A 13626-nucleotide genomic window follows, 5' to 3' on the forward strand; every position below is an offset into this window, starting at 1 on the left:
CACAACATTAATATTGATGAAAATATAGCAGGTTCTTAGAGAACTTTTATATACCTAAAAGCATAGAGAAAGTAGGATCTAAAATGCATAGGTTTCGTAAAAAGGTTTTTTATGGTAGATAGAAAACTCTTAAATGTTGAACTCTTCCCTTAAATTGAGCCCATGGTACTAGGCTCCTCCCTAAGGCTAAGCTTATGAGGGCTGAGCTTTTCTTAAAGTTGAGCTCATAAAGGCTGGGTTTTTTTTCAAGGCTAAGCCCGTGACGGCCAAGCTCTTTCCTAAGGTTGAGCTCATTAGAGTTAGGTCCAGAAAAGTTGTTTGAGACCATAGATTTTTAGGCATTCAAATGGTTTTTTAGACCTGTTAAATTTAGGTTTATCATGTTAGCTAATCAAATTGTTTTGTATCATGCCAAATAGAAGAAGAGGAATTGGAGATCGTCGTTGCAGAATTTAACAATTATTGGATTTCTTGGTGGTCTCTTATAGGTGAATTATACAATGATGGATATTTTTATATGTAAAGATGTTCATATATGGAATCATTTTTTGAGGAAAAAAAGTAGACTAGTATAGCATGGAGGATTGATTGTTGTAGTCTAAAAACCTACAAACACCCAACCATTTGCTTGTAAATAATTTTGTTTTTTTAAAAAAAAATTTCATAAAAAAGACTAACAATATAACACAATTCTTCGCTAGTCTCTATACGATTACTTCTCGCGCTGTGTTGTGGGTTAAATTAATTTTTTTTTGTTTTAATAAAAAAAATCAAAATCACAAAAAATTCTTTAGAATTATCGTTAAAATAGGCTAAGTGGACCAAACTTTAAACCTTTTAAGTAACACATCTCCTGACCCAAGCTTCAAATTGTCTGGGCACCTGTTTTTTTATATATACTATTGATGATAGATGATAGTATTTTGAAATGTATAAATCATATAGTTAAACATGAGCACGATAATATTTTCTTCTAGGTGCAAGTATAATTTTACTCTCCCATTGTGCTCGGTGGAGCCATTTAAGGCTTGTTGGTCCATCTTGTTTCTTTCTTTTTCTCGTATTGTTGTCTCTTTTCAATTGGGCTTTTATTGAGATAAGTTAGGATAAAATTTTTGTATTAAATTGAAGAGTTATGAAGGAGTTATGAAAAAAAAAAAAAAAAAAACAAGAGGAAAATATACAAGAGTTATTAGAGAATCAGGGTCTATATTGAAAAAATTGAAATATGATATAAAAATGATTACATTGAAAAATCAAAACTCTGAGAATAAAATAAAATAAATGAAAAATAACAAAAATGCCACATTTCTACAGTGATTTTACTATTTAAAAACACCATTTTGGTTTTATATATATATTTTGTTAACATCTCTTAATAGCTGTCACTGACCAATTTCGAAAATATATCACCTTTATCGTTTCATTTCCTACGTGCAGATCATTTTCATTTTTTTTCCAACAATCAATGTATTATTTTTCTTTAATTTCTGTCATTCCTTTTCTTCTTCTACACGTCTCAATGCAAAGCATCCATCCGTAAATTTTGTTTTAATACCAATTCAAGGAAGAAGTCAAGTTTTTTGTATTCAATTATGAAAGTCTTCGGTCTTAATAATTCACAGTTACCCTTCACCCATAAGCTTTTTTTTTTTTTTTTTTTTTTTTGTGAGAGCCTTGTACTATGTATTTATTTGATAATTTACTACTTGCATTTATTATTGAAACCATTTTTCTTCTCTTTCTTTTCCCAATAATTAAAGGGATATTCACGCACAAACTAAGTAACAATAATTAAATTTTGAAAGCAACTACATTGCTGGATAAATTCTTGACGAAGCAAAGTGTCTTTTGCTTCATTTTCCCGATAGTAATTGCTTTAATACCGTAGAACTGAAAAAATGAAAATAAAAATCAAGGAGCCAATAAAAGTGGTGCACTTATCGAGGTAGAGAGTATAAGTGAAGCTATAATATTTCTGGTGTATATATGTGGTTGAAACATAAGATCCATCTAGCTTATGCTTGAGCTATACTAGATATATTAAATTCAATATCTAGCTGAAATTAAAATTCAAGTTGAAAGGATTAAAAAAAAATCAAGTGGAGAGATTCTTTATGCCATCTAGATGGGATTTGTTTTGAAATACTTGATCATTGAACTTCAAGGATCACTTTTTTTTATTTATTTTTCTTTTCGGGCAATAAAAAGTAACTCTATTATATTATATTAATCCTTAAACATTTGCAATCAAATTAAAATTATTAAACCCGACTTGGTCTATAACTTAGTTTAAAACTTGAATTATGGCTAGGTTGGTTAGCCCAGGTAAATTAGAAATAACATTATTTTAATATTAGAGTTTTTAGTGTAATTTAAGATTTTTATGATCTCGGTTTAAATTATAGTAATTAGTTATATAATACATTAGATGGAGTTGATAATTCCATTATTATGAAGAGAATTAATGAATTTGGGTTGTTGTGAATTATGTTATGGTTAGGGTTAGTGTTTTTTTATGTTAAATTAGGGATTTCATTGAATTAGGTATGAATCATGTCAATTAGTTATGATATGTCGATAATTTTGTTATTTATGGAGCAAATTGATGAATTTGACTGACTATGTTATGGTTTAGGGTTTTGTTGAATAAACTTTTTATCAAATTATGTAATTAATTTAGCTCAATTTTTGTTATATTATTTCCAAAATGTCTTGTAGTATTACAACATTATGCTTTTATGATGGTAATAATTTTAATACACTCAATTTATATTGTGGTAGACTTCAGAAAGTGAAAGAAAGAGCATCTCAAAACAGATTTAATAGGCGATGAGATCATTCAGATTTAATAGGCGATGAGATCATTTTTTATGAGCAGAGACATATAGTTGGGGAGATATGTCCATTTACGAGTAATCTAAACCTATCCACAAGCATCCAGATCCATTTATGAGCTAGGATAATTTTGATGCTAACCACATTCACAAGCTCTTCAAGCCCAATTACAAGATTTTTAGATGTGGTTAGATTATATGCTTTAATATTATAAGAATTTTAAATTTAGTTTAAATTAAAAAATCTAGTGTGAATTTTAATTATGTTTGATTATGGATTATTAATTTTGATTAACTACTTAAATTATATGTTTAGTTTTTAATTGTGAATTGTTTTGAGCGTTGAATTATGAATTATTGAGTTGGTTTTTTCATAACAAGGAGTTGAGAGGCTGGAAAAACTGTCATGATTATATTTTGGTGAGTTATAAATGTAGTTTGTGACTTTGTTAAAACGGGTTATTTTTTAAAAAGAAAATTTAAAAAAAAACTCCAAGAAATGAAACTGTGATATGTGAAGTGTGGTTACATTGAATTGGACTCGTAAACGTCTTGTTTTAGCAATTTGATTATTGTGATGATTACTGATTTTGACATTTACAAGGAGTAGTGAGAGCTTATCACATGAAAGATTAAAGATAATTTTGTTTTTCAAGTTGCCTCCGGTGAGTTGGCCAATCAAAAAAAATTGAGATCCCTAACTTCCCGCCCGACAACATCACGCCTAAAAAGAAAATAAAAAACCATTTTTTTTTTATCTCTAATATACCCTCGCCGACATGCACATGTCTAAGGATTCAAGGAGTCTTTTTCACACTTTTTGTTGCCGAAGTTTTGTTTCATATTGATTAATGGAATTATTTATATCTCAATTCATGTAATAATCTTTACAATTTTTAAGAATGATATATTTAGTACTTCCATTAATTTCATGTTTTTTTTCTTAGATTTCTTTATATTCTATGTTTTATAAAACTATATGAGAAAAGAGAAGTGGGTAGATGGATGATTAATGTTAGTTAATGGACTATTTAGTTATTTTAATGCTACAAGAATTAATTAATTAATTTTAATAAACTATGTGGACTAAATAATAATTAACATCTTGTTAACAATGGAAACTTGTTTCATTTTTTTTTTTGAACAGTTTCTTACAAGGGATTTAAAACTTAAAGAGATCAAAAGCACTTCTAACTAGGCATCAAGAAAAAAACTGAAAAACTAATTAAATCGAGAAAACTAGAAAAATAATAACTAAAAAAGCTGAACCGTGAAAAAAAACGATTAGAATCTTGAAAAAATCAACCGGTTTGATTTTAGTTTTATAAACCTGAAATGAAAAAAACCGAACCTCACCCAAACTGAGCTAAATAAAAAAAATACCAAGCCAAACAAAAAAAACCAAGCAAACTGAGTCAAAACCAGAAAAAACAAGTCAAACCGGTTTGAACCATCTTTTATTCTAAAAAAACCAAATAGAACCGAAACCGATCGGTTTGAACCAGTTTCGATTTGATTTTTGTTTTTTTTTATAAAAACCGAACCGAATAAAAAATGATCACCCTACTTCCGACACATGCAAGTTTTTTTTTCCCTAATAGATAAAAAATCTTATATCAAAATAAAGTATTTTATGTGTATTACAGTATATTAATGTAAGTGGTTAATTGATGGAGGATGATTATTTTTAATCACCAAAATTTAAATTTGAAACTGAGTCGCAAATGGAAAAAGTTTTATGAATTCTTTAATTCTAATATTACAAATATTTTTTATATATTTTAATAAAGAAATTTACCCTTATTTGTTTTTTATAAATCAACAAATACATATTAACAAGCATAATAATAAAAAGACAATTATTATGCCGTAGGTCTCGTAATGACACAAATAACTTATCGGTTATGAATATCCATTAAATTTTGATTTATAATTTTTTTTTTCACATGTAATTGAGATTATATGAATATCATCTCTCGTCACAACTAAATTATTCCCAGCTCGTTAAAAAAAAACTTCCACTCCTCTATTTTCCTTTAATCAAATGTCAACCAGACTTGGTATTTATTCTTTTTGTTTATATTTTTTATATAACGATCTTGAATTTTGAATTTTTGGATCAATACCCATTAATACCTCATATAATATTCTACCAAACCCACATGGAACCAAAACTATTATTTTGGATTTAAGGGGAAATTTTGAAACAAAAATATTCTATTAATTCAGTTTAAACGTACAAAATCTAATTTTTAAAAGCCATGATACAAAGAGGATAAAATTTAAGCTTTTTAAATTTGTTTTGTTGTTATGGTAATGATTATTTTTTTAAAAAAAAAATTCACTTAAAAAATATATATAATAATATATTTTTTATTTTTTAAACTTTATTTTTAATATTAATACATAAAAAATAGTTTGAAAATACTAAAAAAATTTAATTTAAAATAAAAAAAAAATTATTTTTTTTAAAACACTCTCAAAAGACTAATTAAATTTTTTTTTTAAATCTAACCAAAACTCAAAATACAAACAAAATCAGCGCCACTTCTACAAATTACCCAACCTACCACAACCTCAAAAGTCGGTGCTAGTTTCGATTTTAGCCCCTATATTTGATTGTTTTTTTTACATTTGAAGAACTCAAATAAATAAATAAAAGAAAGGAAAAGAGGTAAAATAATAAAATAAATAAAACTAAAAAAAGAAGCTTCATAGGGACCTTACATTTCATTCCAAAAGGAGTCAAGAAAATAAGAGCCGGTCTCGTGGTTTCGTGAATTGAATGCGACCTCTAAGCCACCACCCCTCTCTCTCTCTCTAAACCTTTCTTTCTCTCCTCGACCGCCTACAAATATGAACACCAGCGTCCGCAAATGCAAATTGTCTTCCAGCTTCTTCTTTTATTCCTAAGCTCGTTCTTCTCTGACAAAAAAAGCCTTCCTTATACCCTTCATAAAGAACAAAACTTGACCTCCTTGACAAATATAACCAGCTTGACATTCAAAGGATTGTTTCTTGCTGAATTTTTTCTGCTTATACACACAGGTATAATCATGGGTCTCAATCCTTTTATGGTTTTTTATTTGTTTTAGACTATTTTTTGCTTTTGCTTCTTTGGGTTTTGTAGCCCATGTCAATGGCTTGATCCGCAGATTTTTGCTGTACTGAGGAGGTTTTGAATTTACTAGTGATTTTTGTTTGTTTTCCTCTAGTGTTGATGTCATTGACCCTTTTCCTGTCTTAATTGTTTGTAGCTGTTTCGTTTTTATTTTTTCTAGATATGGGGTTTTAGATGGTTTTTTTTTAAATTAATTTGAATGATTTGTTTAAATTTTGCTATGGCATTGGGATTGCTAAATTACATCTGGGTTTTTATTTTTGGTATTAGTTTTGTTTTTGCTGTTTTCAAGTTTGGATTTTTTGCTCAATCTTTTGCTGCTTGCCTTGTATTTTTTTGGTTTTTTTTTTTTTTTTTTTTTTTTTTTTTTTTTATGTGCCTTTAAGACTTCTAATGCTAGATCAAGAAATATGCATCTTTTTTTATTTGATCTCTTATCTTTCCATGTTTATTGATCAGGAGGATCTTGCATTGGAGACATAGTTTCTCCATGGTGAGCTTTTATGTATTTAATTTTTATGTTCTACTGGGTTAGAATTGGTCGAAGGAGATGTAAAACAACATGAGGCAATGCTATTATTTAGTAACCTGGGAATGTGGATTCATTTGATTGCTTTTTTGTGATCTTTGTTTTTTTTAATTCGGTTTTGTTCATCAGGGAGAAGCCCCAGCTTTCGTTGTTGATAATCTTCTGCAGAATCAGGATGGATTTGGCTCAAAATCCAAAGGCTGCAAGACCACCACAACCATCGGGGATAAAACTGTAAGTGAGCTTGTTGCTTTGATTTGACTCTCATCTAAAACAAACCTTATTCCCTGTTGTGGTTAATCCGGTTAATGATCTAGCTGATCGGGAATTTTTTTGGGCAGTTTGTGATTGGTGGTGAAAATGATGAGTCCACATTATCTGTTGAAGTTCAAATTTTTGACAATCCTACTGGCAATTGGTGAGCTGATAACTCTGCCTTAGTGAGCGTTACTTCTTCGGGGTTCTAGTTTAGAGTTGGGATTGCTTATTGTGATAGAATTTTTCACCTTTTTCAGGGTAACTCCTATCGTGCTGGGAACAAAACCTAACACCTGCAAAGGCCTCTCAGCTGTATCGTTGAATGATGATCGTATCTTGATAGTTAAGAAGGGTTCCACCCCAGATGACTGCATTTGGTTCCTTGAGGTTGGTATTTCCCAAACTTCTTGAGATTCATCCAGGTAAATATTAAGATTTTGTTATGTTCCCAACAGCTTCTGAAGTCACAAAAAAGAAGCACCAAAATGATCAACAACAACCCTCATAACATTTTCATCACTCTCCAAAACTGTGAACTAAACTGATCTTGAATTCTATTTGGGATACAATATGTTTGATTTGCACGTGGTGTGGAACCTAGATGGATAAACACTGTCAATACATTGAATGCAACTTTTTCATGATTCCTAATTGCGTTTGCTTCAGATGACTAATTTGTTTTAATTTTGGCAGGTGGATACTCAGTTTGTTAGGGGGCAGAAAAAAATTCAGGGGACTGATGTTGTTGCCTGGAGTAAGGGAGCAAGGGGTTATGCTGAGAAGCCAGTTGTCATAAGTGGTCCTTCTGGAGTGGGCAAGGGAACATTAATATCCATGCTCATGAAGGAATTCCCATCTATGTTTGGTTTTTCTGTAAGCCACACAACCCGTGCACCAAGATGCATGGAGAAGGATGGGGTTCATTACCATTTCACTGAGCGAAGTATTATGGAGAAAGAGATAAAAGATGGGAAATTCCTTGAGTATGCTTCTGTTCATGGAAATCTGTATGGGACCAGTATTGAAGCTGTTGAGGTGGTAACAGATGCGGGGAAGGTGAATATTTCTGTTTCTCCATGTATAAATCTTCATGAAATAAAATATGTTGTAGGAGCCATGATAAATGGTTGTAGGTTATTGATTGCTTGAGTTTTCTGGATATTATTAACCATGGGCAATATCCAACTTTGGTGAACCCTACTGAAACTCGGGAATGATTAATCCTGCTGATGGTATCACACTCTTCTGACCAGAAAGCAGATTCTTTTTATTTATTTATTTATTTATTTGGGGGGGCTTAATGCATATGGTATTTAGGTACTGGACCAACCAAGAAATGATAGTGAATCTGGAATATTGCTTTTGCTGAATGTTTTAAGAAGCCATATAAAGGACCTTTTCTAACAAGAAATACCTCAACTTAAATCAAATTACTTTCATCTGCAAAATTGAAATGTGTTTCTGAGAAGCTTATTTATAAAGTATTTCATTTGGGCTGCAGAGATGCATTCTTGACATAGATGTTCAAGGGGCAAGATCTGTGAAGGCTAGTTCCCTGGAAGCAATTTTCATCTTTATCTGTCCCCCCTCAATGGAGGAGCTTGAGACACGCCTGCGTTCAAGGTGAGTCAGAAGTTCACATCAACTCCTAACCGTTCTTGTATTTTCCTGCACTTGTTCTAACTTGAATCTGATCAACAGAGGCACTGAGACAGAAGAGCAGATTCTTAAGCGACTCCGAAATGCAAAAACAGAGATGGAGCAAGGAAATTCATCGGGCATCTTTGATCATATCTTGTATAATGATAATCTGAATGAGTGTTATGAGAGCCTTAAGGTAATACTGTGCTGCTTGGCATTGCATCCATGTGGAGTTTACTTCCGAATGCTTTATATTCAGGGTAGTGTTCTCTGATTTGGTGCAGAAACTCCTTGGGCTAGATGGAGCTGCTGCAGCTACGCAGAGATCAGGTAAGATATCCATCATAAAGAAAATCCGTGACATCGCAAGTTTTTAATGTCTTGGAAATTGTAGCTAATATCTTGCTGTCAATCCAGCACCCCAAGGGATTGATCTGCCTACAGACCATTCCGTTTCAAAAATGGATAACAAGATTATCATAAACTGTGGAACACCGGAACTAAAGAAAGCATCAAAGAACTTGTAAGTTCCATCATCTTTCTTCTTCAACATTTTTAATTTCAACTGCTTTGGTTATTGACTTGCAACTACCGTGACTTGGGCTAAGCAGGATAGTTTTGGATGTATCCTCACTCAAGGGAGGAGCTCCTGGACGGACAAGAGGGCTTGACGTGTACGCCATTGACTCGTTTTCAGATGGCTTGAATGGGATCAATCAACCAAGCTAATGAGTCCAGCCTCATTGATACTAACATGGTTTCACAATGTTCAAAAATTTCGAGTCGTCTTTGCTTTATATTCTTAAGAAAGTGAATGGTCACAAAGCTCTAGACATGATTTCCGCAATAATCCCATACCTTGACATCCTCCATTTTTTTTCCCCATTCTTTACTTGTTTTTGAACGGCGACGACTTGGGATTAATGTTTGAACAGTTAATCAATTACTATTCCCTTTACGGCCAGTGAGATGATTTATGATTTGTCGGCAAAAATGTGCGTATTCGCTATCATATTGGTATAACATGACTAGTTTTCCCCGAGGAAAGCAGATTTGAGATTTTGAGTTGGTAATAGCTATGTCAGTGCCAATCCATATTTGTACAAGTTTCTTACACTACATAGGTTGAAAGAACACCCTTTTTTTTGTTTAAGGTGAAGTGGGTTTTCATTGGTTTTATGTATCAAGTCTACATTAGACGCGTCCATCTGTCATCTTTTGAGCATATGGTCAAGTATGCTCATCAAATTCGCAATTTTAATACTTATTAAAAGCTCTGCCTTTTGGAAAAGGCTTGTGTCTTTTCATGGGACCTTTTCAAGATTGCGTTTGCGTGAAGAAGAAGGGCTGGAAGATGCTTATGAATCCAGATCTCGTGAAGAATTCACTACAAGTTGACTAACAATAGGCAACCTGTGATTGGCCTGGTGGCTATGCCACTTGACATCACTTGCTTTTGTCGTTTTCAATTAAAGACTGGCAGACAATTGAGGCGGAATATTCCTATTTTTACTATATGGTCTAGACCTGACCCTTTCCGCTTGCAATTCAAAATAGCAGAAAACAAGGAATGGTTCTAAAGTAGTTTTGGTAACAGAAACATTTCACAGATTCAGATGCTACGCTTGATTGTTTATGGGTTTACCAATCCGGTATTCCCAGTTGGTATATGATTATCAAATTATGTTCATCTTTTGCTAGAAGAATCACTGCAGCTGATTTATTTATTTATTTGGTTTAAGGTGCGGTCCAAAATGATCTAGATATTGTGCTTCCTACCATAACTTCTAGTGACCAACTAGATAGGTATCATAAGCTATGGGCAACACCCGTATTTTCTTAAAAAGTAAAAAAATAAAATGGAATCCAGGTAACGCCGCCTTGTAATGGAGGGGCTGCCTAAACAATTCAATGTTATACTGGAAGCTGTTGTTTTTCTATCAGGCAAAGCCGCATGTATTTGCCCAAAGAGCGCGAGAAAAATCCATGTGCGTAAACCATTTTTTTTTAATAATATTATATTTATTAAAATATAAAATTACTTATTAGCCAAGTTGATTGTAACAAAAAACGATAATAAAAATATAAATCCTAGAAGCAAGTTAAAGAAATTTTGCTTTTAGATGTAATTTAGTAATTTTATTGTAATTTAGAAAAGTAAAATACAAAAAATCTAATAGAATCCAGTTAATTAAATCCATCTTTTAAAGGTAATTTAGTAATTATATTGTGATAAAAAAGTGAAAAAACACATACTTCCCTCCAATCAATCTCATAATGAATGATGAATCATTTTTGAACATTATTTTAACTCTAATAGCTAATCTAATGATTTTTTTTTGTAGGGTAGTCAAAATTATAATTTCATTATAACAATCCATAATATCATGTGTTTGTATATACAGGGAAACACTGAGTTCTTAGTATTTTTTAATTACTTCTTATTATAAGGAAATTTTATTGTGCCTTTGGAATAACTTTCAGATCAATTTCTACACTTTCATCATCTCAAGTTCAATTTAAAAAAAAAATGTAAGAAAAGAATTCTTTACAAATGTAACAATTCGGAGATGGATGACCTGATTAAAATCTAATTGAAAAAAAAAAACCTTGTGTGGATAATCGGAAGATAATCTGACTGTTAAGAGACTTGGAAAAGGTCAATCGTGACCAACTATTTTAAGAGAGGGGAAGAGATTAGGGAACGTGTTGGAGGAATTAGCAGCTGACTTTAACCTTTTTTAGGTAGGAATCCTTGAATTTTCACGAGCCAGTGGCTCCATACCAACTCGATAAAGTTATCACACAGCGATCATAAAGTAATAAAGAACATTTCCATTTTGAAAACTTGGCTCCACACCATGACCAGAAGGTTAGAATCAAGAACAATTCTTTCTTAGAATTAGGAACAATTTAAATCCACCAGCAAGGGTATCCATTCTTAGAATTATTACATGGTACAAGGTTTGCAACTGAAAGATTCCCCTCTATCTTTTACCAAATTGATGAAAAGAATCTATCGATTCGCATGAAAGATTAACTTTAATTGGAATGTGAGACCATGTAAGATTTTTTTATTCTTACAGCTATTTCTTTTTTATAATCCTAGACTATATGGTAATAAATTAAATCCCAAATCCTGTTATCAAAGGCCATAATGGTCCTTTTCTCCCATAACTTTTGCAGTTGCGATAAAAAAATTATAAATTATAATTTTTTTAATTAAAGTTTTGAAAGAGAATTTTTAATAAACTGTGATATATGTTGATTGATTAAATATTTTTAGATTTATAATTCAAATAAAACATAGATCACACCATACTATACAGAAAACAACTGAAATCTTACTAAATTAACCTCCCGGTTTTTTCACGATGGCCGAGTCGATCCAAGTGAAACTAACGGTGGATTGTACAGACAAGAAATCAGGACCGTGCCTTTGGAACTGTGGGTGCCATTAGAAATGAACAGAAGCAGTTAAGTAGTGTTTTGTTCCAGGTAAGTGGGCTTATCAATTTGTCATGACAACGAAGGATCCCTCAAGGGAGAATAACAGATGATTCAGGTTTATTACAAGCTATTCTTCAAAGATATCTGTACAAATGGATATCGACACAGAGTGAGCGCTAAAAGGACAGGTCAAATTGGCTTAACATGGCGGGGTCACCAGAAGTCCGGCGGATGGCAGGCCTTAGTTCGGATCTTAACTGTGCTGCGACAAAGACATGAAGCTACACTCGTTATGTTTCTGTTGGAGGTCGTCATGGTCCCAGGGCTCGTCGGTGGCTCTGCCAGTCATTGATTTGCTGGTCTGGCCTAGTGGGGCAAGCCATGTGAAGAAGCTTCTTATGAAATGCATGCTTTAAGATTTATATGATCACTAGATATTTTCGAAAACACAACAAAAACTAGAAACTTCTTGAGGTTTGATTTGTTCCACGTATTGGGTCCATAAACATGCCAACCAAATATTGTGGGATGATGAGGTGTTCCTGTTCCTGTTCCATGTTAAAGGACGGTACTTCAACTGAATCTGTACTTAAATTTCTAATAATTCAGGTTTCTAAAATTTAAATTAATAATTTTTTAAAAATAAATTTAAAATTTAACTAATTAAACTATACCTCTCAATTTTTTATTTTTTTCTTTCTTTCTCCTGGAGGGACCAGCACGAGGGCGCGGCAAGATGGTGATAATCTCCAGGATTGTTGGGCAATTTCTTTTCGGGCCCTCGATCCTCTCCCGTTCAGAACAGATTCTACTGAATGTTGTGTTGATTGTATGATCTGCTGGCTTTGATGGGCCATTTGAGTTTTCCATGAGAGGCCCAGGATGCATTGCAAATATAATTAAGAATTTACTACTTCAACCACCCAATTTCCCAAGATCGCATGGGACATTCTTGATGGGCTTAGCTACAGCATAGAAAGAGAACACAATGCGAAGAAGGATTGCAAATATGACAGCCTTTTTGCTCCTTTTGTTTTTGTTTTTTAAGAGTACGTTACAAGTCGAATTGGAATGGGGAGCAACTACTAGTTGTATAAATGCAATTAATATTCTGAAATAGAGGAAATTAATGATTCTCACAAGTTGAAACTAGCTTTTTACTGTTTACTATTTAGATGATATGGCCTTTGTATTAGAACCAAAATTTCATGAGAAATTTAGAAAGTCAGGAATAATATAAAGAGAGCAGGTAGAAGTCTTGTGTTCTAGGTTCTAGCCTTCTAGGTTTGGGAGTCGGAAGCACTCATTGGAAAAACTTGTAGATCTGAGACAAGTGGTTAGCCTATATAAAGAATTTTGATATATTATGGAATATAGCTAAAATCAGCTAGAAGTAAGCTATTGTACTTTTCATAGGGGGGTTAGAAGTCAATCCTCGCCTAATAACCCATAGAAATACAGTCTCATCAACCCTTATTATTCCAAGCCCATCCCAAACTGGCCTCTTACCTATACTCTCACTCCAAATTACATTAACCCACCAAATACCTACCACCAATTCAATAAAAATGAAAGATCTACACCGAAGGTTTATAGCCTAACGGTGACAAGAGTTTTCTTGCCTCTTTGTATTCCTAGATTCAAGCTTTTATGTGTACGCCTGTCATTCCATGCGGTACCTTACCTGTTACTAGGCTTGTAAGATGTTTAGTAGGTCCAAGGATTAGTTGTAGTGCGCGTAAGCTGACCCGGACATCTCGGGTTATAAAAAAAATAAAAAATAGAGATCT

At 32.5% G+C, this 13626-nt stretch overlaps 1 protein-coding gene across 1 annotated transcript; it reads left to right on the plus strand.

Annotated features, from left to right (window-relative positions):
- The first annotated feature begins 5616 nt into the window (after positions 1–5616).
- Positions 5617–9539, plus strand: LOC118053205 (guanylate kinase 2). Its single transcript, XM_035064383.2, has 11 exons — positions 5617–5885; positions 6418–6451; positions 6617–6721; positions 6829–6905; positions 7003–7132; positions 7439–7801; positions 8247–8368; positions 8447–8582; positions 8671–8716; positions 8804–8909; positions 8998–9539. The coding sequence occupies exons 2-11, from the start codon at positions 6449–6451 to the stop codon at positions 9113–9115; spliced, it is 1206 nt and encodes a 401-aa protein (XP_034920274.1). The 5' UTR covers positions 5617–5885; positions 6418–6448; the 3' UTR covers positions 9116–9539.
- Positions 9540–13626: the final 4087 nt, after the last annotated feature.

Source organism: Populus alba, chromosome 6, assembly GCF_005239225.2.
Source record: "Populus alba chromosome 6, ASM523922v2, whole genome shotgun sequence".
Taxonomy (NCBI): domain Eukaryota; kingdom Viridiplantae; phylum Streptophyta; class Magnoliopsida; order Malpighiales; family Salicaceae; genus Populus; species Populus alba.